General features: G+C 40.0%; 1 protein-coding gene across 4 annotated transcripts in view; it reads left to right on the top strand.

Moving 5' to 3' along the window:
- Positions 1-25,589, top strand: part of fhod3a (formin homology 2 domain containing 3a) — a 74,832-nt gene that overhangs the window by 23,218 nt on the left and 26,025 nt on the right. For all 4 annotated transcript variants that reach the window (XM_084380097.1, XM_084380096.1, XM_084380095.1 and 1 more), the window contains exons 4-5: positions 7,056-7,123; positions 8,814-8,919. In XM_084380097.1, coding sequence (XP_084236223.1) covers positions 7,056-7,123; positions 8,814-8,919 — 174 coding nt within the window. The remainder of the gene's footprint in view (positions 1-7,055; positions 7,124-8,813; positions 8,920-25,589) is intronic.

Below are 25,589 nucleotides of genomic sequence, written 5' to 3'. Positions count from 1 at the left end.
CCCTCCCCCTCTTTTGGTGGCATTTCTATCCATCCATAAAGAAATGCATTTCCTTGCGTTGAATACTTGCATTGTTCATCTGTAATTGCAGACACATCAGGGCCATTATTAGTGCATCAGCTGGTTTTGCACTGAATTGTTTTCAAACAAATGAAAACAAATCTGCCTTGTCCTTGTCTTCGATGATCAGCCAGGGACAAAAAGACATTCCTAACATGTGAAGCTGCATTGGAAATAACCTGAGTTGTCTCATCTAGTTGACTTCATATTTCCTTGACTTAAAATGGGGCTGCAAGGCAGCATACTCACAGTGCACTGTATGAACACAGTATCTCGGCTCGTTACAGTATGTTTGATACCCCAACCAATCTATATTTAGCATGGTACCAGTACGGAGAGGGGAAAGACTTCCTCGGATTAAATGAAGCCCCCCAGCGTGCCATTACACCTCATGCTCCTCTCACTTCTTTATTTTAGATCCCACTGAAGACATAGTTTTAGAGCCAACTGACTGATTGGCCCAGACAGCCGCGTGGAGGCTTTTTTAGAGGGGTGCAATGAAATCCTCCAGAAATACGAGTCAGCGGTTCTAACTGAGCTTAAATGCAGGACCACCAGCTGTGACCTGCGCCCGCCCCGCCTGACCTATAGACAGTTGTACAATCCTGAAAAATATTAGCCTTGGATGACTTCAGTGCATGCTTATCTGTAAATATCCAGATATTGCTGGCGTTTGCCCCTTTTGCCAGCATTTATTTCCTTTATGATGTCTCTTGAGCTTTTTAAATATTAAAGGCTGCATTTGTTTCATTTAGTTTGATTTTTAATGATCTTAGTTATGCTTAAAGAGACATTTTATGCTAATTTTCAGGTTCATAATTTTATTTTCGGTTACTACTAGAATAGGTTTGCATGATTTAATGCTCAAAAGACGCATCAGCATTACTGACCCCCATTCCCCCTCTGTCTGAGACGCTCTGTTTTAGTTCCTGTCTCTTTAAGGTCCCCCCTCCCAAACACTCACACTGCTCTGATTGGTCAGCTCACACAAGCCTGAGCCAGCACCACTCACCGTGTTTCTGGCCGGCTGTTATGTTTTCAGCTTCCAGTTAGCCTTGCTTCTATTGTGAATATAGGCATAAATTATGCAAATGTGTGACATGGTGATGCAGTGTGATGTCATGAAGTCACAGAACTAAAGGCGGGACTACTGACGAGGCATTTCAGGCTCTTCTTTGGGAAAAAGGAGCTATTGTTGGTGTGGACTTTGGGCTTTTTAACTTTCAAGACCTTTTATATACACACCAAAGGGAAGGAAAAAAACGCAAAAGCGTAATAGGTCTGCTTTAACATTTAACATTTGGAAAAAGATTTAGAAAAATAATAATTATTCCTTTCTATTATCTATTAATTTAGTAATGTTTTGTCAGTTGCATGCTTATTTAAACCTGCTATAAAAAATGTTGAACTCTGATATATCACCTTTCAAGGTAAAATGGAGAACCTATGAGCTAACAGTTTGCCTCGTTGCACATTGCACACAGCAACATTAGCATAAACTTTGAGTCTCTGTCCACCTGATGAACGTGAGTCCAGTATTCTGTAACCTGAAGCTCTGTTCAACGTCGTCACAAATTCCTGAGGGAAATTAAGTATCTGGCTCTACTTGCTACTAAATACTCTGTTATGTCCACCAGCTAGTTGCTAACTTTGTCTGTTTATGTTTGTTGCTGGGCAGGCAACGTACAGAGTTTTAGAGCGATTTTATAAAAAACCTGTAGATCTGATCACACTACTTTTTCTGACACCAGGTGGCCTCAAAGAAACATCTGCTGAGCTGGCTGCTTATTGTTAAATCTGAGGATTACGCCTGTTGTAGTAAATTGTTGCTGCACTTTGCTAAAGCCAACAAAGCAGAAATACACTTCAGTCAATTCGGGACACTGATTTTTTTGATGCGTTGCAGGAGTAGTACAAAACACAGAGTGGGTTTTGAGTGTAATTGCTGTGGATTAGGCCGAGCATAGCCTGAGCTGGCCTGTGTGTTTTTCTGTTTGGAGATGTGTAGATGGTGCAGTAAATGTTGAGGGATTAGTCAAAGCTGAAGGGTCACAGCACTAATCTCATTATGGCGGGAGGAGAAGGAGGGATCTGACCACTCCTGAACGACTTAGCAGACAGCCTCAGCAACGGGGGAATCCCTGTTTCACTGCAGAGGACGGTCCCACGCATACATACACATGTGTGTTATTGCACATACAGGTGCATGCATTGTAACTTTATTAATGGGAGAGGCTCTTATTTATATATATAGTTTGTTGAATACCAATAAAGTCTTGTTGAACAAAGAGTTAGATTAGATGTTTTAGATTAAAACAGAAATTTCTGCTGGGGGAATTTTTCCTCAGAATTGAGCTTTAAGATGGAACAAGGGGCTCAATGACTCGTTAAGGCTGACATGTTGCAGTGCATGTGAGGTCATGGTGGAACAGTGTGGACAAGAACTGCCAGTCCTCCAAAACAAAACAGTAAAACTCAGAGCGAACCTATAAATGAAACGTGCCTTTCTGTCTGTCCTTCATGTGTCCGTGTGCACTCAGCAGACACAGCCACTGGCCTACACATGGGCGCGTGCGCCTGATCACACACATGCACGCGTGCACACACACACACACGCTCAACACAAGCCACAATGACACATCCCAGTGAGCGTTTCAGCTTTTCGTGTGACAATAATAAAACCGAGGGCCAGGAAAAAAGGAGAAGGACCAGCAGAAGACACGTGGACAGTCAGATCCTCCATTCAAAATCCATCCTTTTGCTTTTTCTCTTACTTACTTACTTACTTACTTACTCTCACTTATCCTCATGTCTACTAGTCTCTTTGACCATGGGGGGGATCTAATTAAGATGCATTATCTTCTTGGTTTGTGTTTTGCTGTTATTTCAGTCTCCCTCTGTTAGGCCAAGCTGTTTGGCCCGGAGGTTGAAGGTGAGAGCGATTTGTTTGAATTATTTCCAGCTTGAATGCACCATCACTCTGTAGACATGCAGTGTTAAGACAGCTGCAGCCATTTGTGCCAATGGGAACATGGCCCATTGATTATTTAGCATGTCAAACTCTGTTTACTCTGGAGCAGAAGGGCAATTATGTTGACGGGACTTTGTTAGCATCTATTGGGTGATTACAGGGTATCGCCATGACGACATTAATGTTGGCGTGTAAGACTGTTTATTCGCCGTAAAAAACATCTTATGAAGTTCAACAAATTTACTACTAACTGTTTAAGCCTGAGGAAAACAAGTGAAGGATTCTCTCAGCGTTTTAGTAGCATGAAAATGAAGGAATTCGACTCGAACAAACTTAATTTGCTAATTATTTTGTCTGTTAAGAAATACAGCCCTGTTACAAACAATGTTTCCTTTTGGCAAACTGTATCATCTGTATCCAGATAGGATAATAAATCAGTAATGTATGGTCACTTACACATTAGAAACAGAAGTCTAAGTGCTGTATCGTAGGCAACTGGACTTGTGTCAGTTTCTTGAAGACTTTTCACCTCTCAACTGGAGGGGAGTTGCAGGCTTTTACACTCTGTGTGGGAGTGTCCTTACAGAGTCCTTAAGGACATGTGTGAGTTCTGAGTTTCAGAGTTGTAACCTACCTACCACTGTCATTTAAATTCAGTTAGTTTTAAACTATTTTCATTGTTATACCCAGGGGCATCGTGTAATGTAGTCCTGAAAAGGGTTGCAGGCGACATTACCTGCAACGAACCCTCAGCAGCAGAAACAATGTGCTATTTCGCACGAGGCACATAAAATAGCCATCTTTCTAATGAATCTGGAGCTCCATCAGAATCTAAAAATAATTGAATTGAATAAACTCGCTCTTCAAAAATGCATTTTATGAACTTTTGATTCAGTGAGTGTTTATTTACATTACCGTTTGTCCTCCTTTTAAGCTCTAGCCAATCATAAAGCAGTGTGCCCACTTTTTAACACCTGACAGCATCACTGATGGTCCACCAGAATGAATCCAGCCAAGACTTATCACTGCTGCTGACATGCTCCTGATGGACAGCAGATGTTTTAGTAAAGGTTACCCTGACAGCCCATCTCATGCCCTGATGAAGAACATGAACATAAAAGGTGACCCTCGAGGGCCAGACGGAGTGTTCCCTGCGTCATTAAGTGGCCACTTGATTTCCAGGGAAACCTCGAGAGACGAGAACAAGGAAATCAGACCAAACTGGCTATTTTAGATTAGAGTCTGTTGTCGTTTGTCGAATGAGATGTACCTGTTGAAATCATATAAAGACAGTTTCAGTGCTGATCTCAGAGTGTGAATTGAACCGACTCTTTTCTGTGCGACAGGTAGTATTTATGTCAAATTGATCTCCGTCAATGGGTAGAAAAAGGAAATGGCTATGATGGTTACCTGACACAGTAGAGGTCAGCTGGATTTGACACAGACACTCCAACACTGTGGTTGTTCTTCCACCGCCAGGCCCTGAATGTAAACTAAACATCTTCTCCATCAGCTGGACTTTCTCAGAGAAGGTTTAAATCTACATTTTACTCACATGAAATGACAGACACATAATATATGTTGTCTGTGTATTTTTGGAAGGGGAATTCCACTTATACCGCCCTCTCATTTGTCTCCCCTGCCTTGACTCCCCAGAAGCAACAGGCTTTCTTTCCTACTCAGTGGTAACCCCTTTCCTTTGCTTTCATTTCCTTTCCTTTCCTTTCCTTTCCTTTCCTTTCCTTTCCTTTCCTTTCCTTTCCTTGTCCAACCTGTATTGTCTTTTGTTTCCTTTCCCTTTCTGTCCTTTCCTTTCTTCTCCACTCCCTTTTCCCATCTTGCTCTTTCTTTTCTTTTCTTTTTTTTTTCTTTTCTTTCCCCCCTCCTTTACCCATTCCAGTCACTTTTTCCCACCTATTACACACATTGGTGCCAGTTGCCTCTTGCCAGTTATGACCTGGATGATTTGATTATCTCATCTGTAGCCTATCACAGATGTATTTAATGAATGCCGCTGCTGATCTCACAGGAAAGGTCCTGCAGATGGAGAGACAGACAAACAGGCCTGTAATTCTTAGTCAGTATGTGTAATGATAATGATTTTGACCCTGGCCTTGGGTTAGCCTTGTCTAGCTTAGCTGCGGTTACCACCAAGCTCCAGACGGCAGGCCCTTACCTTCATACGCTTTTAACCCACCCCCCTCTCTCCGGATGCACTGAAGGATTTGTCATCAACACGCAAACTCAGGATTTACTCACAGAGGTCCTGAAACCCCCTGCTGACACACAGCTGAATGCACAACTGTTCATACTCTCAAATGGACGCTTAATGAAACAGACTTTGAGTTTAAAGCAGAGCACTTAGGAACACCATTACTGTTGTGTGATCATTACAGTGGCATGCAAATACAAACACTTGTATGCTACACTCAAGTGGACAAAATCTAACTATAAACCAAGGAATCTCTGTCTGTCTGTCCTTCACATATTGTGAGACATGTTCATCAGATATTTCTCAAACTTGGTTGGTGTGTAGCTGATGACCCAAGTAAGTGCAGTGTAAAATTTGGTGCAATTTGGACATGTGACACGTTCAATATTAATACATTTTGAATAAACAACAAACACCGCTCTGTGCAGCAGCAGGGGCGTGTTATGTGCTCTGGATTTTTTGGCTCTGCAGACTGACGCTGGGCTCACACTCTAGGACTTTTAAAATCCTGACCGATTTTGAAATCGAAATGTTAAACGAGTCTGAGTAAGTAAAGAGACGCGGTAAACAAAGAGTTTTCTATTCTTGAGATTTAAAGTTTCTGTCAACAGCAGTATGCTCGCTAACATTAGCCTCAAGGGCTTGAATGATAACTGATGCCTGGCAGCACCGTCAGCTGGTCCTCTCATTAGTCGGAAGGTACAGATGTAATCATTCACATTTTACATCCTAAATATCAAACATGTTTAAGGCTTAAGACTGGATCAAAATGGCTTCTTGAATGATGGATACAGCACCTTGACACTTGACTGACATCATTCCCCAAACTTTTCTTCTCTTTTTCCCTTTTTACTATTCAATACTTATAATGTTAGGTTAACCCACAATAGTTGATATTGTGTGTGATTGAGAATGTAATTTTTTTTAAAGCATGATTATTTGGTACAGAGTTTTTATGGTTACACCATATCACCATTTTTGTCATAATCCCGTTAAACCAGACATTTTAGACTAGTGCTTATAAAGAATGTACGAGTACTATTTTCAATTCATTTTGGAAGGACGTACTATACTGTAGAAGATGATGAAGTACTATAAATGCATTGAGCCCCCCAAAACATACAGATTTTAAAAAGAATTATCACAATGTTAATATAGGAGACAACACAATACCCAGTATTGGTCACAGGGTAACAATGAACATTATGAGGCTCCATAATATCATAGAAGCATATTAATGACCTCTTTGTCTCCAAGGATAGAAATAATAAGGCTAAATATCAGTGTAGAATGATAAGAGCTTGTTGGTTCTGAGTGCTTTCCGTGTCGTGACCTGAATACCTCACCACTGAAGCCCGGCCAGCAGCTCATTAACATTCCAATACAGCTCTAATCACCACTGCAACGTGCGTGTGTGTTGGTGTGTGTGTGTGTGTTTGTGAAGGATAGAGACCATGCACGTGTTGCTCTGCGAGCGAGGACGCGGTCAAAGTGTGTGATGAAGTGCCTGCCCCAGGTGATCAGAGCCGAGCGGCGTGATTGGTTCCATCGACTCCCAGCGCTCCTCTCGCATATCAAACTATTGTGCAGCTTTTTTTTCGCACAGCTGAGACTCATTTCCCTCACGAGTTTTATGGAGCTAGTCATAAAACCCATGAAGATTGGTGATAGATGAAAAGGTGTATGTGGGAATAAACAGTGCAAACAGACAAGCTTACTTGAAGTCAGGAGACATTTTGAAATGTGCCAATAATAAGCCTTATCACTGAATAAAAGAAACATAACCACTTTTTTGTCTCTTCCTCTCTCCAGAAAGACTGTATAACTCCAATGGACGTGACTTGAGAAGGGCACTGTTCTCTCTAAAGCAAATCTTCCAGGTAACACACACACACACACACACACACACACACACACATATTTCACATGCAATTACTGTCAGTTTGTTGTTGCAGAGTACAGTTGGTTATTGTGGCCGCCGTGCGCTTCCATGATGACAGGGATCTCCATCAACGTGGCATTTCTCTCCCTGTGTGTGTGTCTGTGTGGGTGTGTGTGTGTGTGTGTGTGTAGGTCTGTGTGGGTGGGTGTTTGTGTTTGTGTGAATCTTTATTTTAAGATGAGAGGAGTCAGCCACCTAAAATACCGAGGGCTTTTTCTGGAGCAAATGTAACAACTCATAGTTCAGCAAACAAAACAGCAATGTGATAAAAACGACTGCAGCCTTTAAACACAGAATGTGTAACATTTACACATTCAGATGTTTAAAAACAACTGCAGCTATGTTAGATATTTTGTTGGGTTCTGCGCTTACACTGCCAGTGTTGTAAAAAGTACTAAACTTGTAAAAGAAAAGATGCTGTGTTAAAATATTACTTTACTAAAGGTAAAAACCCATACGAATACTAAGTATCTAATTTCTGGGCAATAAATAAATAAAAAAGTATCAAAAGTACAAGTAAAAGTAAGTTAAAAGTAAGTTAAAAGTACATTTAAAGTATAAATAAACTGTAGACTTAGCGTTATTGACCTTGCCAATTATCAGATCTGATATTCAACATTTTTCTGATTTACAGAATCAGTGTTTTTTTTTTTATCTAATTGCAGATAAAAATTTGCTGGCAGGCTTTGATGCAGTTTGTAGTCTGCAAAGTAACAAGTAACTAAAGTTATCAAATAAAGGTAGTAGTGTATAAAGTACAACAATTTGCCTCCAAATGTAATGGAGTGGAAGTATAAAGTAGCAGAAAATTGAAATACTCAAGTAAAGTACCACAAAGTTGTAAAGTATAGTACTTGAGTTAATATACTTAGTTACATTTCATCACCGCACTATACCAAATATTTCCAATATGTTCAAACCCAGAGCTCAGAGGTCCATGATTTACTCAAGGCAACGATGTAGGAAACGTGATGCGCCAGAGAGTGAGGAAAGAAGTGGTGCCCCGCACTACTTCATGACGTCAACAAACAACATCCTCTGTTTTCATTGTTTTGATTGAGAGACTCCTAGCAACAGAAATTACATACTGTGTATTTAAGTGCTATTGAAAGTATCATGATTACACTTTATTGGCCTAGAAAAGTGGAAATTATGTGACTACCTGATGGCATTTCAATTAAAACATCCATTACATCTTCTCATCATTCCACTGCTGCTGCATAAATCTTCCTATCCTATCAATGACATGACTGTGCACCTGAAGGCAGCATTAGTTTAGGACTCCTTTCCAGACTAATATCCTAAAGTGTTTTCATCATCCCCTTAGTTGTGTTTTTGTAATGAGAGATGAAGTATCAAAAGCAACAAATTGTGAAACACATGGTTGCTGACATGTGTGCTGTGTGTATCAACTGGCCTTAATCAGTGAGCTGCTGCAAGTTTATGTACTGTCAACTTTAATCTGAATCCTGCACATTACTGACACCATGTGGTATTAAAAGAAAATGCGATTTGAATACACTTGAATACATTTATGAGTTCTGAAGAGATATTCTGTGTGGATCCGGATATACATAGTCATTGTATGCTGTCTTAACTAATCCTAAACTTTCTCTGTTTTACTTCAGGATGACAAAGATCTGGTCCATGAGTTTGTGATGGCTGAAGGTCTGACGTGTCTCATCAAGGTGGGAGCCGAGGCAGACCAGAACTACCAGAACTACATATTGAGAGGTACAGTCTCTCTCACTGACTAATGACCATCAACAGATACAGTAGTGGAAGAAGGAACTCTGACATTTATATATAAGGTATTTATAATAATATTGGTTAAAGGTGCCATTTTAAGAGAAGAGAAAAATCTTCATTGGTTGATTTTAATGTCTAAATAAACCGAATAAACCAACTGTCCTCAAAGGACAACACAATTTCATATTGTTTTACTGTGTTTATATTTGCAGGACCCTCTTTAGTAACCACTACCTTTCTAGCTTCATGTTTTGGGGACCTAACTTCTCTCAAGGAAGAAAACAATGCACACAACAGCAGATTTAACCACTTTTATAAACTTTTATTACCACTTCTATTTAAAATTAGCAAAAATTTGTGGTAAAAAGGGAAAAAAAATGTGACAGAATTTGTCTTTAGGTGTGTGTCTATGTGTGAGTTGGCAATAAGCACAATAAGCACAATCAATAATACAAATAATGATAATAGGACCAATAATAAACATTTGTTGATAATATGAGTTAAGGAAAATAAGCAGAATTGTAATATTAGGAATTGGGAAAAGGAATATTAATGAATTAAAAGAAAAAAATGAAGACATATAAAGGAAATAAAAGAAATCTGAGGCTGAAAGTAGGTCAGACAGACGAGCACACAGCAAAATAGAACAACAATTAGTAATAATACCTGGAAAATAACAAGTACATTGATATATAATATGATAATAGCATTGAAAAAATCATGACAATATGAGATACAGTACAGCAATGAAAAGACACCAAAGCAATGTAGCAGTTTAGAGGTGAACAAGTAAAAATATAGTATATTTTCTTAAGATTTAAACCCTAACCCATCGTACAAATTCTCACACATGCGTTCCATAATTTCCAAAAAGCACTAAATACACTCAGTTCCCCAGAGAGTAGTGAAGCAGTGAAATCCCCTCTTTGATTTCTCTTTTACACACTTAAACAAACACACATGGCCATTCCTTTCCAGTGTTTTCCATCATTTCTACCCCAAACATGTGTCACGATTAATCATTTCACGAGTAGCATAATTATGTCGGCTTTTGTTACTATTAATTGCCTAATGACTCGCTATTTGCAGCCAAGCTCTGAGCAGTTGTCAGAGGATCTTTCATCCCGGAACAAAACTTCTCTTGATAAACCCCCAACTGTGCAAACACTGTTGCGAAGGGCATTTACAGCTCTTTATTTATATAATAATAATTCATCTGAACCATTCACAAGCTTGTCTGTCAGGTGTTACAACCAAGCTGGCAGCAGTGACTCTATGTGAACATGACATCATCTCTCAAATATGCATTGATTTGTTGACATGTGTGTGTGGACATGCAGCAGCCAAAGAGAAGATTAGACTGAAAGAATCACAGCGCAGATGTTTTGAGACAGTGAGTCATCCAAACGTGATTATCATAAGATTTCAATTTGAACCAAAGAGGAAACAAAGTATAAGCATGGACATAGTTTTGAAAGCCCCTAGAGCGACAGAGACTTAGACACTTCACTGAACAACGGGTCTGGGGAAAATATGACTTAAACAGCAGTCATTTCAAAATAGTTTTATAATTCCTTAATCAGAATGCCATAAGGCCGAATCGAGCTCTCCACTATCTGTCTCTCCTCCTTGGCAGACGCTTTTTTATGTACACGAATGAGCCAGTAGTCTGATTTTGAGCAAATCTCTCTGTTTTCAGGATTGATTCGATTTTGCAGGATCACTTTGTAAGATTTCCCACTCGTCTTCGATGTGAAGGTCTTGGCATACCTCTCTCTCTCAGCGACATATATATCTGGTGTCGAGTAGATTCCTCTTCCATGTACAGATCTGTCTCCTGCTTTGTAGTGACTCCTGATGATGCCTTTGGCCCCTTTTAGGCTTGTCCCATGGTAGGAAACAGGCCATTCTCCAGGTACAGAGTGACTCCTCCATCCTTTGGTGCCCAACCAGGTGTCTCCGTCTGGATATTTACCTTTGACCTTCAGGGCCATGCGGTACCAACCTTTTGGGCGCTCGTAAAGCTCATCACCTCTCTTACACTCAGAGGAGTCAGAGAGATTAGTGAAGTCGTAGTCATACTTTGGATCAAAAAATTCTTTCAGATCGATGAAAAACTCCTTCACATAAGCATTGCGCTCCCTGATGACGGTGTTGAAAAAAAATTCATCAACAGACAAAAGTTCTGCTGTGTTCCCTCGCTTGTGGCCTTTAAGTCGTAGGGTTTGTCCAAAAAGGGAAGATATGACTTCAATTTTCAGATTTGAGTCCAAATACATACTTGAGGAAGGTCGGAGCAAAGCTGACTGTCACTCTGTCACGCTGCTTGTGAACTGAGTTCACTCTTTCCACAAACTTTAATTCAAGATGTGCTGAACTTAAGCTACTTCTCTTACACTTTCACTTCTGCTTCACTGTTTGGAAGAAACTGGCAGTCATGCTTTGACATGTTTTGACTGAGCAACATGTGACAGTCACAACAGAAACCTCATTTCCATGTAGATGAAACTGAATGTAACCGCATTTGTTATTATTAGTTCAAAACTTATTCAATGAGAGGGAAACCATATGTCACCAAGGGTATATTATACCTTGTAACATTTTTCTTTCTGTAACAGAGAATACAGTGATAAACAATATCACTGAGGCTTGAAAAAAGAGACATTTTTATGTCATTTCTGCTTGTGGACTCAAACTTTGCCTTCTCAATTCAGATTTTGAATCATAATTCTTTGTACATTTTCTTCACTTCAAATCTTATCAAGTCATTTATGTTAAGGACCATGATCATTTTTGTTTTGTGCAGTCAGCACAGTTGCACAATACACATCTGTGTTCTTTGTCAGTTACCGCAGGAAATCAACCAACACCCTGGTAACAATACAACACTGAAGGGAAGAGAGTCTTTCTGTACTTATATTTATTTTTTAAGGTCTAACAAGGCAACTGCAAGTTCAGTGAAAATAAAGTGACTATAGAGTTAAAAGCTTCTGATACAATAAATCATCAGATATTGATTTTTTTGTTAAAGGAGACCTATTATGCTTTTTCGTTTTTTTTCCTTCCCTTCAGTGTTTCGTATAGGTTCTTGTGCATGTAAAAGATCGAGAGTTAAAAAGTGTGCACCAACAGAAGCTCCTCTCTCCCACAGAAAACACTGCTCCTGAAACACCTCATCAGTAGTCCCGCCTTTAGTTCAGTGACTTTGTGACACTACATCACCATGTCACACATTTGCGTAATTTATGCCTAGCAGCTAGTTTGACATGTAAGAATTAGTTTATCACAGCTGCTCTATTGTTTGTAGCATTGCTGGCTCAGGCGTGTGTGAGCTGACAAATCAGAGCAGACTGGGTCTTCGGGAAGGGGCGCCTTAAAAAGACAGGAGCTAAAACAGCTTTTCAGAGAGAGGGCGAATACAGAGCTGCATCACTGGACAGTATGAGAAAACGGATGTGTTTCTGAGTATTAAAGCATGTAAACCTATTCTAGCAGTAACCCAAAATAAAATTATGAACCTGAAAATGAGCATAATATTTCTTCTTTAAGTTTCTTCAAGATCCAACTCTTTTTACTCAAAGCACCTGAAAACTCAGCATCAATTCAGTATTTCTCTACAACAGTAAACACTCAGAAGAAGTGAAGTTGGTAAAAGTTAGGAAACAAATCGTCTCTGGTTATTGTTTGTGAAGTAATTAAGACTGAAGAAGTCAGTTATTTTCTTCATCAGAACTGTGGGTGCAGCTGATTGATCTTTTTTTTCCGATCATCCCTGTCCAGACATTGAGACATGAATACACAAATCTTGTATAAAATAACAAAATTTATTATTATGTACAATTTTTTACAGAAAGTATGTTTTCAGGTACAATCCCATTGCTCATAGCAAGAACCTGATTGAGGAAATATGTTGTTCAGGGCCTTTAAATGACAGTGACATACACAACATGTTTTCAAAATGAAACAGAAATAATGGCTACAGTAAAACATGAGTGATAGTCCGAGTCAGAAACTCAAAACGAAGTAACGTGATCCTCCATCAAACACTTGGACCAGTATTAGTTTATACAATACTTAAACCAAAGGTGAAAACACATAAAGCACAAACTAAGGAGGAATATGCACAGAATGAACCCCTGAGAACAACAGAGTAACAGATACTCGCTCATTCACATAATCAGTTAACTCCAGTCATCATCATCATCATCGCTTCCACTGACATCATCAAAGTCATCATCATAATCATCACTATCACCATCATCATTGCAAGTGTCATCAGAATAGTCAGCATCATGTTTGCCATCATTGTAGCTGCCGTCATCATCATAAACTTCACCATCATCGCCATCATCGTCGCTTTCATCGTCATGGACATTGCCATGGTCATGCTGGCCATCGTCCTCATCGTCCTCACCATTGTTGTCATCAGAATTGTCTTGGACAGTGCTATCATCGTCGCTTTCGTTATCACTTTCATCGTCATGGACATTGCCATGGTCATGCTGGCCATCGTCATCATCGTCCTCACCATCGTTGTCATCAGAATTGTCTTGGACAGTGCCATCATTGTCGCTTTCGTTGTCGTCACCATCTACATCATCATAATCCCAAATGTCATCAACACTGCCATCATCATGTTTGCCATCGCTGACATCGCCATCATCATCATCACTGGAATCTTCATCGCCATCATCACCAATGTCATCATCTTCATCACAATTGTCACTCACACTGCCATCATCAGATCTGCCATAGCTGTCACTGTAATAGTCATCACCGACCTCGTAGCCATCTTCTTGGCCGCTGCCATCTCCATCAGCCTCATCACTGTCATCACCGTCATGTATTTCCTTAATCAGAATGCCGTAAGGTCGGATAGAGCTCTCCACTATCTTTCTCTCCTCCTCTGCAGACGCTCCTTTACGAACAGGAACGAGCCAGTAGTCAAATCGTTGGCAGATCTCTCTCATTTTAGGATTGATCCGGTTTTGCAGGATCATTTTGTAACTTTTCCCTGTCGTCTTCGATGTGAAGGTCTTGGCGTACTCCTCTCTCTCAGCGACATGTATATCTGGTGTCGAGTAGATTCCCCTTCCATACAGATCTCCGTTGCCTGCACTGTAGTGACTCTTGATGACGCCTTTGGCTCCATCTAAGCTTGTCCCATGGTAGGAAACAGGCCATTCTCCAGGTACAGAGTGATTCCTCCATCCTTTGGTGCCCAACCAGGTGTCTCCATCTGGATATTTACCTTTGACCTTTAAGGCCATGCGGTACCAACCTTTTGGGCGCTCGTACAGCTCATCACCTCTCTTACAGTCAGCCGAAGAGTCGGAGAGATTGGTGAAGTCGCAGTCGTAGTCCAGGTCAAAGAAATCTTCCTCTTTGATGATTGGTTGCTTCACGTAAGCGTGTCGCTTCCCGGTGAGGTTGTGGAGATGAAATTCATCTACAGATAAAATATCCTCTGCTGTCCCACGTCTTTTCTTGTCGTAGGGTTTGATGGTTTGTCCAAGAAGTGAAGATATAATTTCAATTCTCAAGTTTGAGTCCAAATACATGGTTGAGGAGGATGTCATAGTTGTCGTTTACTTGTTGTCCTACCTGAATTGTTGTCTACCTTTTTCCTGCTACACAGTCGTATTTTGTAATCAAAGTAGACCTATGAGAATGGTCTTGTACTTTCACTTTCACTTTAACTTCCAATCATGGTTTGGATGAAATAAAGTCACTTCTGTTGCTAATAGTTACAAAAATAATCAACAACTATGACAGACACACGTTTTATATCGCTTTTATCCGACTGCCGATCAGATAAATCGATTAATGGATGAGTTATTTTGGCTCTGACGCAGCCGCCTCCCTCTGTCTGTCGTCTCGCTCAGTGCCTCGCCCACGACACTATCTGATTGGTCAAACGTCACGAGCAATAGCCTATCAACGCTGGAAGCTTCTGTGCCACAGAAGGGCGAAGCGGGGCGCATGCGCAGAGTGGAGCTGCAGAAACAACAACACGAAGGGTGAAACCGAAGCTGCAGAAACATTAAACTTGTCTGTTTCTGTGACAACAATCATGTCTAGATCACGTAGTTACGTATGTCTATGGTTACACCCCTGATAACACCGGAAGTTGCACGGGGCACACTCGTGCGTGACCGCTGCTGTGACGCTGCTAGTGCCAGCTCTGTCTAGACTCTGCCTCTGATCATGATCAATAATATAAGGATAACGACCGGAAATACTGCCCTTCACCGGTACAGACATAAGCTGTAGTGAAGTGTTGGCATGATGTCGACCAACATTACTTTCACTGTCTGTTTTTGTTGAGAGCTGCGCGCATGACACGTAAAAGGCAGCTCGCCCTCATTCTCGGTGTTGGAGGAACTACTTTGATCTTTTGCTTCATTAAAAGTTGCAGTACCACCATATGAAATAAAAGCCCTGCATTCAAAATGTAACTTAAGTGAAAGCACAACATTATTAACATCAAAATCCTTACAGTACCAACAGTCAAAGTAGAGAATGGCTCATTTCAGTATATTATTATCTTCTAATTATAATGCAGTAATGTACAGATGAGGACGAAATTATTAGCCCCCCTATGAAAATGTAATTCTTTTGAAAGTATTTCCCAAGTGCTGTTAAACAGAGGAAAGAATTTTTAACACAGCTTTTCCAAACATCCTAGTTTTATTTTGGATGCTTACATTATTTTACTTTCCACACAGAAATGAAATTATTTCACAAAAACCAAAAACTACCAGGGTCAAAATTATTAGCCCCCCTGATGTTAATAGTCAATTGCGTATCCTTTTTGCTTGATAACAGCCTGCAGTCGTTTGTTGTAGTTTTCAACAAGTCTTTGACATGTCTCCTGAGGAATCCCAGCCCATTCATCTTTGGCAAATCTCTCAAGTTCCTCCGGATTTGATGGCCTTCTGGCATGGACCTTGGTCTTTAGTTCACCCCACAGATTTTCTATGGGATTCAAGTCAGGGCTTTGTGCAGGCCAGTCAATAATGTTCACTTTGGTCTTCTGGAGGTAGTTCTTCACCAGGAGTGACGTGTGTTTTGGGTCGTTGTCGTGTTGGAAGACAAAGCGATGACCCAGACCCAGTTTTGCTGCTGACTGCTTTTCTTTCAAAATCTTCACATATCCTTCTTTCTTCATGATTCCTTTCACCTTGACGAGATTCCCAGTTCCAGACGCACTGAAGCATCCCCACAGCATAATACTCCCACCACCGTGTTTCACTGTGGGGACAGTGTTCTTTGGGTTATACGCCTCACCCTTTTTTCTCCAAACATAAGCAATGTCACTATGGCCAAAGAGCTTGAGTTTCATCCCATCTGACCAAAGGACATGCTTCCAGTATGCATAATCTTTCTCCAGGTTTACCTTAGCATACTTCAGTCTGGCTTTAAGGTGCCTCTTCTGCAAAATTGGAGTTTTTCTTGGTCTGCAACCTCTAGTGATCGTCTTCGTTGAAACTAAAATTCCCTACTTGGCTAAGTCATTCACTAGTGTCTTGGCAGTTGTTCTGGGGTCTTTAGACACATCTCTCACTAGTTTTCTTTCCAGGGTCTTTGAAATTTTTCGCTTCCTACCTCTGCCAGGCTTGTTCTGTACGGTGTGGCTCTCTTTGAATTTCCTGATGATGCTTCTCACTCCAGTTCTTGACACTTGGAAACGCTGGGATAACTTTGTATATCCTTCTCCTGCTTTGTGAGCATCAACAATTCTTTTTCTCAAGTCCAAACTGATTTCTTTTGTTTTTGGCATGATGCTTTCTCAAGTGCCAGCTATAACCCTTACTGAAGTATTTATACTGTGTGTAAATTGGGAGAGAACTCTTAATTTTAACTTGACTTTACAAGCTTTGAGTGTTACAAAGGCAAAGCACATCATTGCACAACAGTGGTTTGTGCTATGGCTCAGTAAAAAGGTCAGTTCTTAAGGGGGCTAATAATATTGACCCTGGTAATTTTTGTTTCTTTTAAATAATTCTGTTATCTTGTGCAAATATAAATAATCTATGCTTTCAAAAGAAAACTAGTATGTTTAGAAATGCTATGTTGAAAATTCCATGCTCTGTTAAAAAAGCACTTGGGAAAATTTTTAAAAAACTTTAAATTTCATAGGGGGGCTAATAATTTCGTCCTCAACTGTATATATCACTATAATTTTGCAGCTGGTAAAGGTCAGGCTCATTTGGGCTATCAGCTATGGTCTGATACGTATAAAACTAACCACATGCTTCTTTCTGTGAATACAGTCTCTCTTTAAATCTTATCAAGTCATTTGTGTTGTCAGGACTATGATCCGTTTTGTTTTGTGCACAGTTGCGCAAGACACATCTGCAGTTTTTGCCAGTTTCTGCAGGAAATTCCCCAACAGCCCAGCACCAATAAAACAATGAAGGGAAGAGAATGTACAGCTCTTTATCAATATAGAAAAAATAATGAACAATTAACATGTTTTTCAGGTGTAACAAGGAAACTGGTAGTTCAGTGAAAAGAAGTTACTACAGTATTAAAATGTTTTGAAACAAATTATCACATGTTGATTTTCTTAAAGATTCTGTAAATATTTTCTAACCACAGGATGTGAAAATTTGGCTTTACAACAGTATTTCTCTACAACAGTAAAAACTCAGAAGACAATGATTAAATCAAAGTTAGGAAACAAAGCTTCCTCAGTTATTATTTGTGATTAGCACACAATAACTCAGTTATTTCTCCTTCATCAGAACTGATTTACTTTCCTCACTTTTCCTTTTTCTCATCAGCTCTGTTGACTTCCAAGCATTGAGAAGAGCTCACATGAAACACAAATACAGAAATCTCTCAGAAATTGGACCCTTATCACTCTGACCTTTTTCTCACTGGCAAAAAAAAGCCCTCAAATGAATCATCATCGTCATTTTATTTCCTTAATCAGAATGCCGTAAGGTCGAATCGAGCTCTCTCCTATCCGTCTCTCCTCCTCAGCAGATGTTCCTCCATGAACAGGAACGAGCCAGTGGTTAGATAGTGTGCAGAACTGTCTCATTTGAGGATTGATCCGATTTTGCAGGATGACTTTGTAACTTTTCCCCGTCGTCTTCGATGTGAAGATCTTGGCATACATCTCGTTCTCAGCGTCGTGTATATATGGTGTCGAGTAGATTCCTCTTCCATATGCAGATCCGTCTCCTGCTTTGTAGTGACTCTTGATGATGCCTTTGGCTCCATCTAAGCTTGTCCCATGGTAGGAAACAGGCCATTCTCCTGGTACAGAGTGACTCCTCCACCCCAATGTGCCCAACCAGGTGTCTCCATCTGGATATTTACCTTTGACCTTCAGGGCCATGCGGTACCAACCTTTTGGGCGCCTGTAAAGCTCATCACCTCTCTTACACTCAGACGAGTCAGAGAGATCAGTGAAGTCGAAGTCATAGCAGGGGTCAAAAAAATCTTTCTCATCGATGAAAAACTCCTTCACATAAGCATCGTGCTTCCGGAAGAGGTTGTAGAAAAGAAATTCATCAACAGACAAAATATCTGCTGCTCTCTGGCATTTTTTGACATCATAGGGTTTGATGATTTTTCCAAGAAGTGAAGACAAAACTTCAAATCTCAAATTTGAGTCCAAATACATGGTTGAAATTCTTGTACCGTTCTGTCCAGCTCAGCTCTGTTCTCTCTCTTCAACTGGTAAGCAATTTCAACATGTATTAATCTGAGAGGAGGAGTCACTTTCAGTTTCACTGGTGGTTTGAAAAAAAAAAGTCCTGCTTCGCCATCTTGACATAAATACCAGTAAGTTACCACCATTACTATACCAGTAATGGTGTGCCAAAACTAACATGTGTTTCTGCAGGAAATCCCCTCGCACCTCAGACGGCATAGAGAGGTGGATGTCTGAAGTTTTACTGCTTCGCGTTTATGTGGTGATGTACAGAGGAGGGAGGGGATTGCCAACCGAAAAACGGACAGGAAGTTAGCAAAACAACAACAACGCTTACGGCAACTTTAATTTAACCATGTATTTATTTTCCATTCCATTTTCCATTTTACTTATCCATATATCAATTTTAAATGTATTCATTTATTTACTTATTTATTTCTGTTTTTGTTTCTGTATTCTTCTTCATTTGCATTTTTCCACCTATTCCTACAAACTTTTTTATTTCTGTATTTTCCCTTAACAGAGAAAAGTAAAAGTACATAATTTCAGTGTATAATTAACTTCAAATTAATGACGCAGTATTGTGTTCATCCATTTAATGTTGCTGTTGTTAAAGGTCAGTCTCATTTGGACTACCAGAAAAACATCCTTATTTATGAGTAGGTTTTATTTTATGTTAATAATCTGAATCTCCTCAGTAACTAATAAAGTCATCACACTTCTACGTTTAGTTGCAAATGTGAGTGATACATATGAAACTAACCATATGCTTCTTTCTGTGAATACAGTGGAAAACAATATTACTGAGGCCTGAAAAGAAAGACCTTTTTTTTTTTTTACTTCTATTTCTTGTTACAGGGACTTAAACTGTGCCTTTTCAGTTGGTGTTTTGAATCATAATTCTTTGTACAGAGAGGTGTCAATTATCCTCACTTCAAATCTTATCAAGTCATTTGTGTTATAAGGACTATGATCATTCTTGCTTTGTGCTTGTAGCACAGTTGCACACAACACATCTGTGTAAGTTTCTGCAGGAAATCTACATCATTACTGTGTGGGTGCGGCTGATTGACGGTTTCCTTTTTTTTCATCAGCCCTGTCCACTTCAAACAGTGAGAAGAGCAAAGATAAAACACAAACACAATCATTTCATGTGTAAAACTCATAAGCCTTTTATTCATGTTCTTAAGCAGACTTTAAACTGTCAGCACGTTTATTATAAGTGCTTCTTGTGATCCCAAAATAAACATGTTTATAATGCCATTATCAAGGCTTAAATAGTCTTGTTAATGTTAATAAGCATCTTATAGGGACTCACAAGGGCCTTATTTCCATTCCCTAACACTTATTACAGGGAGGTTAATATAAAGGGTCACCAAAGATTTTAAATAAACACAAACACATTTTCTTCACTTCAAATCTTATCAAGTCATTTATGTTATGGACCATGATCATTTTTGTTTTGTGCAGTCAGCACAGTTGCACGATACACATCTGTGTTCTTTGTCAGTTACCGTAGGAAATCAACCAACACCCCAGCACCAATACAACACTGAAGGGAAGAGAGTCTTTATTTATCTTTATTTATTTTTTAAGGTCTAACAAGGCAACTGCAAGTTCAGTGAAAATAAAGTGCCTATAGAGTTAAAAGCTTCTGATACAATAAATCATCAGATATTGATTTTTTTGTTAAAGGAGACCTATTATGCTTTTTCGTTTTTTTCCCTCCCTTCAGTGTTTCGTATAGGTTCTTGTGCATGTAAAAGATCGAGAGTTAAAAAGTGTGCACCAACAGAAGCTCCTCTCTCCCACAGAAAATACTGCTCCTGAAACGCCTCATCAGTAGTCACGCCTTTAGTTCAGTGACTTTGTGACACTACATCACCATGTCACACATTTGCATAATTTATACCTAGCAGCTAGTTTGACATGTAAGAATTAGTTTATCACAGCTGCTCTATTGTTTGTAGCATTGCTGGCTCAGGCGTGTGTGAGCTGACAAATCAGAGCAGACTGGGTCTTTCGGGAAGGGGCGCCTTAAAGAGACGAATACAGAGCTACATCACTGGACAGTATGAGAAAACGGATGTGTTTCTGGCCATTAAAGCATGTAAACCTATTCTAGCAGTAACCCAAAATAAAATTATGAACCTGAAAATGAGCATAATATATCTTCTTTAAGTTTCTTACCCTCAGGGATTCTGTGGATATTTTCTAATCATTGCTGGTAGTTCTTGAATACAGAAGAGGATAATGGCCAACGTAGCAAAAAATATTCAAGGTCCAATTTTTTTTACTTAAAGCACCTGAAAACTCAGCATCAATTCAGTATTTCTCTACAACAGTAAATACTCAGAAGAAGTGAAGTTAGTAAAAGTTAGGAAACAAATCGTCTCTGGTTATTGTGTGTGTGAAGTAATTAAGACTAAAGAAGTCAGTTATTTTCTTCATCAGAACTGTGGGTGCAGCTGACTGATCTTTTTTTTCCGATCATCCCTGTCCAGACATTGAGACATGAATACACAAATCTTGTATAAAATAACAAAATTTATTATTATGTACAATTTTTTACAGAAAGTATGTTTTCAGGTACAATCCCATTGCTCATAGCAAGAACCTGATTCAAAAATGTCGTTCAGGGCCTTTAAATGACAATGACATACACAAAATGAAACAGAAATAATGACTAAAACATGAGTGATAGTCCAAGTCAGAAACTCAAAACGAAGTAACGTGATCCTCCATCAAACACTTCTGGACCAGTATTAGTTTATACAATACTTAAACCAACGGTGAAAACACATAAAGCACAAACTAAGGAGGAATATGCGCAGAATGAACCCCTGAGAACAACAGAGTAACAGATACTCGCTCATTCACATAATCAGTTAACTCCAGTCATCATCATCATCGTCGCTTCCACTGACATCATCAAAGTCATCATCGTAATCATCATTATCACCATCATTATTGCAAATGTCATCAGAATAGTCAGCATCATGTTTGCCATCATTGTAGCTGCCGTCATCATCATAAACTTCATCATCGCCATCATCGTCGCTTTCATCGTCATGGACATTGCCATGGTCATACTGGCCATCGTCCTCATTTTCCTCACCATCGCTGTCATCAGAATTGTCTTGGACAGTGCTATCATCGTCGCTTTCGTTATCGCTTTCATCGTCATGGACATTGCCATGGTCATGCTGGCCATCGTCATCATAGTCCTCACCATCGTTGTCATCAGAATTGTCTTGGACAGTGCCATCATCGTCGCTTTCGTTGTCGTCACCATCTACATCATCATAATCCCAAATGTCATCAACATTGCCGTCATCATGCTTGCCATCGCTGACATCGCCATCATCATCATCACTGGCATCTTCATCGCCATCATCATCACCAAAATCATCATCTTCATCACAATTGTCACTCACACTGCCATCATCAGGTCTGCCATAGCTGTCGCTGTAATAGTCATCACCGACATCGTAGCCATCTTCTTGGCCGCTTCCATCTCCATCAGCCTCATCACTCTCATCACCGTCATGTATTTCCTTAATCAGAATGCCGTAAGGTCGGATAGAGCTCTCCACTATCTTTCTCTCCTCCTCTGCAGACGCTCCTTTACGAACAGGAACGAGCCAGTAGTCAAATCGTTGGCAGATCTCTCTCATTTTAGGATTGATCCGGTTTTGCAGGATCATTTTGTAACTTTTCCCCGTCGTCTTCGATGTGAAGGTCTTGGCGTACTCCTCTCTCTCAGCGACATGTATATCTGGTGTCGAGTAGATTCCCCTTCCATACAGATCTCCGTTGCCTGCACTGTAGTGACTCTTGATGATGCCTTTGGCTCCATCTAAGCTTGTCCCATGGTAGGAAACAGGCCATTCTCCAGGTACAGAGTGATTCCTCCATCCTTTGGTGCCCAACCAGGTGTCTCCATCTGGATATTTACCTTTGACCTTTAAGGCCATGCGGTACCAACCTTTTGGGCGCTCGTACAGCTCATCACCTCTCTTACAGTCAGCCGAAGAGTCGGAGAGATTGGTTAAGTCGCAGTTGTAGTCCAGGTCAAAGAAATCTTCCTCTTTGATGATTGGTTGCTTCACGTAAGCGTGTCGCTTCCCGGTGAGGTTGTGGAGATGAAATTCATCTACAGATAAAATATCCTCTGCTGTCCCACATCTTTTCTTGTCGTAGGGTTTGATGGTTTGTCCAAGAAGTGAAGATATAATTTCAATTCTCAAGTTTGAGTCCAAATACATGGTTGAGGAGGATGTCATAGTTGTCTTTAACTTGTTGTCCTTCCTGAATTGTGGTCTACCTTTTTCCTGCTACACAGTCGTATTTTGTAATCAAAGTAGACCTATGAGAATAGTCTTGTACTTTCACTTTCACTTTAACTTCCAATCATGGTTTGGATGAAATAAAGTCACTTCTGTTGCTAATAGTTACAAAAATAATCAACAACTATGACAGACACGTTTTACATCACTTTTATCCGACTGCCGATCAGATAAATCGATTAATGGATGAGTTATTTTGGCTCTGACGCAGCCGCCTCCCTCTGTCTGTCGTCTCGCTCAGTGCCCCGCCCACGACACTATCTGATTGGTCAAACGTCACGAGCAATAGCCTATCAACGCTGGAAGCTTCTGTGCCACAGAAGAGCGAAGAGGGGTGCATGCGCAGAGTGGAGCTGCAGAAACAACAACACGAAGGGTGAAACCGAAGCTGCAGAAACATTAAACTTGTCTGTTTCTGTGACAACAATCATGTCTAGATCACGTAGTTACGTATGTCTATGGTTACACCCCTGATAACACCGGAAGTTGCACGGGGCACACTCGTGCGTGACCGCTGCTGTGACGCTGCTAGTGCCAGCTCTGTCTAGACTCTGCCTCTGATCATGATCAATAATATAAGGATCACGACCGGAAATACTGCCCTTCACCGGTACAGACATAAGCTGTAGTGAAGTGTTGGCATGATGTCGATCAACATTACTTTCACTGTCTGTTTTTGTTGAGAGCTGCGCGCATGACACGTAAAAGGTAGCTCGCCCTCATTCTCGGTGTTGGAGGAACTACTTTGATCTTTAACTTCATTAAAAGTTGCAGTACCACCATATGAAATAAAAGCCCTGCATTCAAAATGTAACTTAAGTGAAAGCACAAAATTATTAACATCAAAATCCTTACAGTACCAGCAGTCAAAGTAGAGAATGGCTCATTTCAGTATATTGCAGTAATGTATATGTCACTATAATGTTGCAGCTGGTAAAGGTCAGGCTCATTTGGGCTACCAGCTAAACATCTTAATTTACTTAATTTTATATCAATAATCTGAATCTCCTCAGTAACCGATAATTAAAGTGATCAACCTTCTTTTAGTTGCAGATGTGAGTGAGATGCTCACACTGTGGTCTGATACGTATAAAACTAACCACATGCTTCTTTCTGTGAATACAGTCTCTCTTTAAATCTTATCAAGTCATTTGTGTTATCAGGTCTAAGATCAGTTTTGTTTTGTGCACAGTTGCGCAAGACACATCTGCTGTTTGTGCCAGTTTCTGCAGGAAATTCCCCAACAGCCCAGCACCAATAAAACAATGAAGGGAAGAGAATGTACAGCTCTTTATCAATATAAAAAAAAATAATTATCTATCCTTTGGTGCCCAACCAGGTGTCTCCATCTGGATATTTACCTTTGACCTTCAGGGCCATGCGGTACCAACCTTTTGGGCGCGTGTAAAGCTCATCACCTCTCTTACACTCAGACAAGTCAGAGAGATAAGTGAAGTCGAAGTCATAGCAGGAGTCAAAAAAATCTTTCTCATCGATGAAAAACTCCTTCACATAAGCATTGTGCTCCCGGAAGAGGTTGTAGAAAAGAAATTCATCAACAGACAAAATATCTGCTGTTCTCTCGCATTTTTGGAAATCATAGGGTTTAATGATTTTTCCAAGAAGTGAAGACAAAACTTCAAATCTCAAATTTGAGTCCAAATACATTGTACTGTCCTGCGCAGCTCAGCTCTGTTCTCTCTCTTCAAACTTGTAAGCCAGTTCAACATGTATTAATCTGAGAGGAGGAGTCACTTTCAGTTTCACTACCATGTGTTTCTTCAGGAAATCCACTCCCAACTCACAGACTGCACAGAGAGGCTGATGTCTGCTCTGTCTGCTTGTGTACGTGCAGAGAGCAGGATCTTCTAACTCACTGTGAATACAGTGGAAAACAATATTACTGAGGCCTGAAAAACATTTTTCTTTACTTCTATTTCTTGTTACAGGGACTTAAACTGTGCCTTTTCAGTTGGTGTTTTGAATCGTAATTCTTTGTACAGAGAGGTGTCAATTATCCTCGCTTCAAATCTTATCAAGTCATTTGTGTTATAAGGACTATGATCATTCTTTCTTTGTGCTTGTAGCACAGTTACACACAACACATCTGTGTAAGTTTCTGCAGGAAATCTACATCATTACTGTGTGGGTGTGGCTGATTGATGGTTTCTTTTTTTTCATCAGCACTGTCCACTTCAAACAGTGAGAAGAGCAAAGATAAAACACAAACACAATCATTTCATGTGTAAAACTCATAAGCCTTTTATTCATGTTCTTAAGCAGACTTTAAACTGTCAGCACGTTTATTATAAGTGCTTCTTGTGATCCCAAACTAAACATATAGGGACTCACAAGGGCCTTATTTCCATTGCCTAACACTTATTACAGGGAGGTTAATAGGTTTAGCCTGTTTTTTTAAATTAGTTTTTATCCTGGTTTACTTGACTACGCATCTGGCCTTTTATTTTTAAAAGACATTTAGTCATCCTCATCACTGCCTCCATCACATTTATTTGGCCATCGTCATCATCATCCTCCTCATGTATTTCCTTAATCAGAATGCCATAAGGTCGAATAGAGCTCTCCACTATCTGTCTCTCCTCCTCTGCAGACGTTCTTCCATGAACAGGAACGAG

Source organism: Pagrus pagrus, assembly GCF_965226575.1.
Source record: "Pagrus pagrus genome assembly, chromosome: 17".
Classification (NCBI taxonomy): domain Eukaryota; kingdom Metazoa; phylum Chordata; class Actinopteri; order Spariformes; family Sparidae; genus Pagrus; species Pagrus pagrus.
The sequence above is the reverse complement of the archived record's forward strand: the minus strand, read 5'-3'. Positions and strand labels throughout refer to the sequence as shown.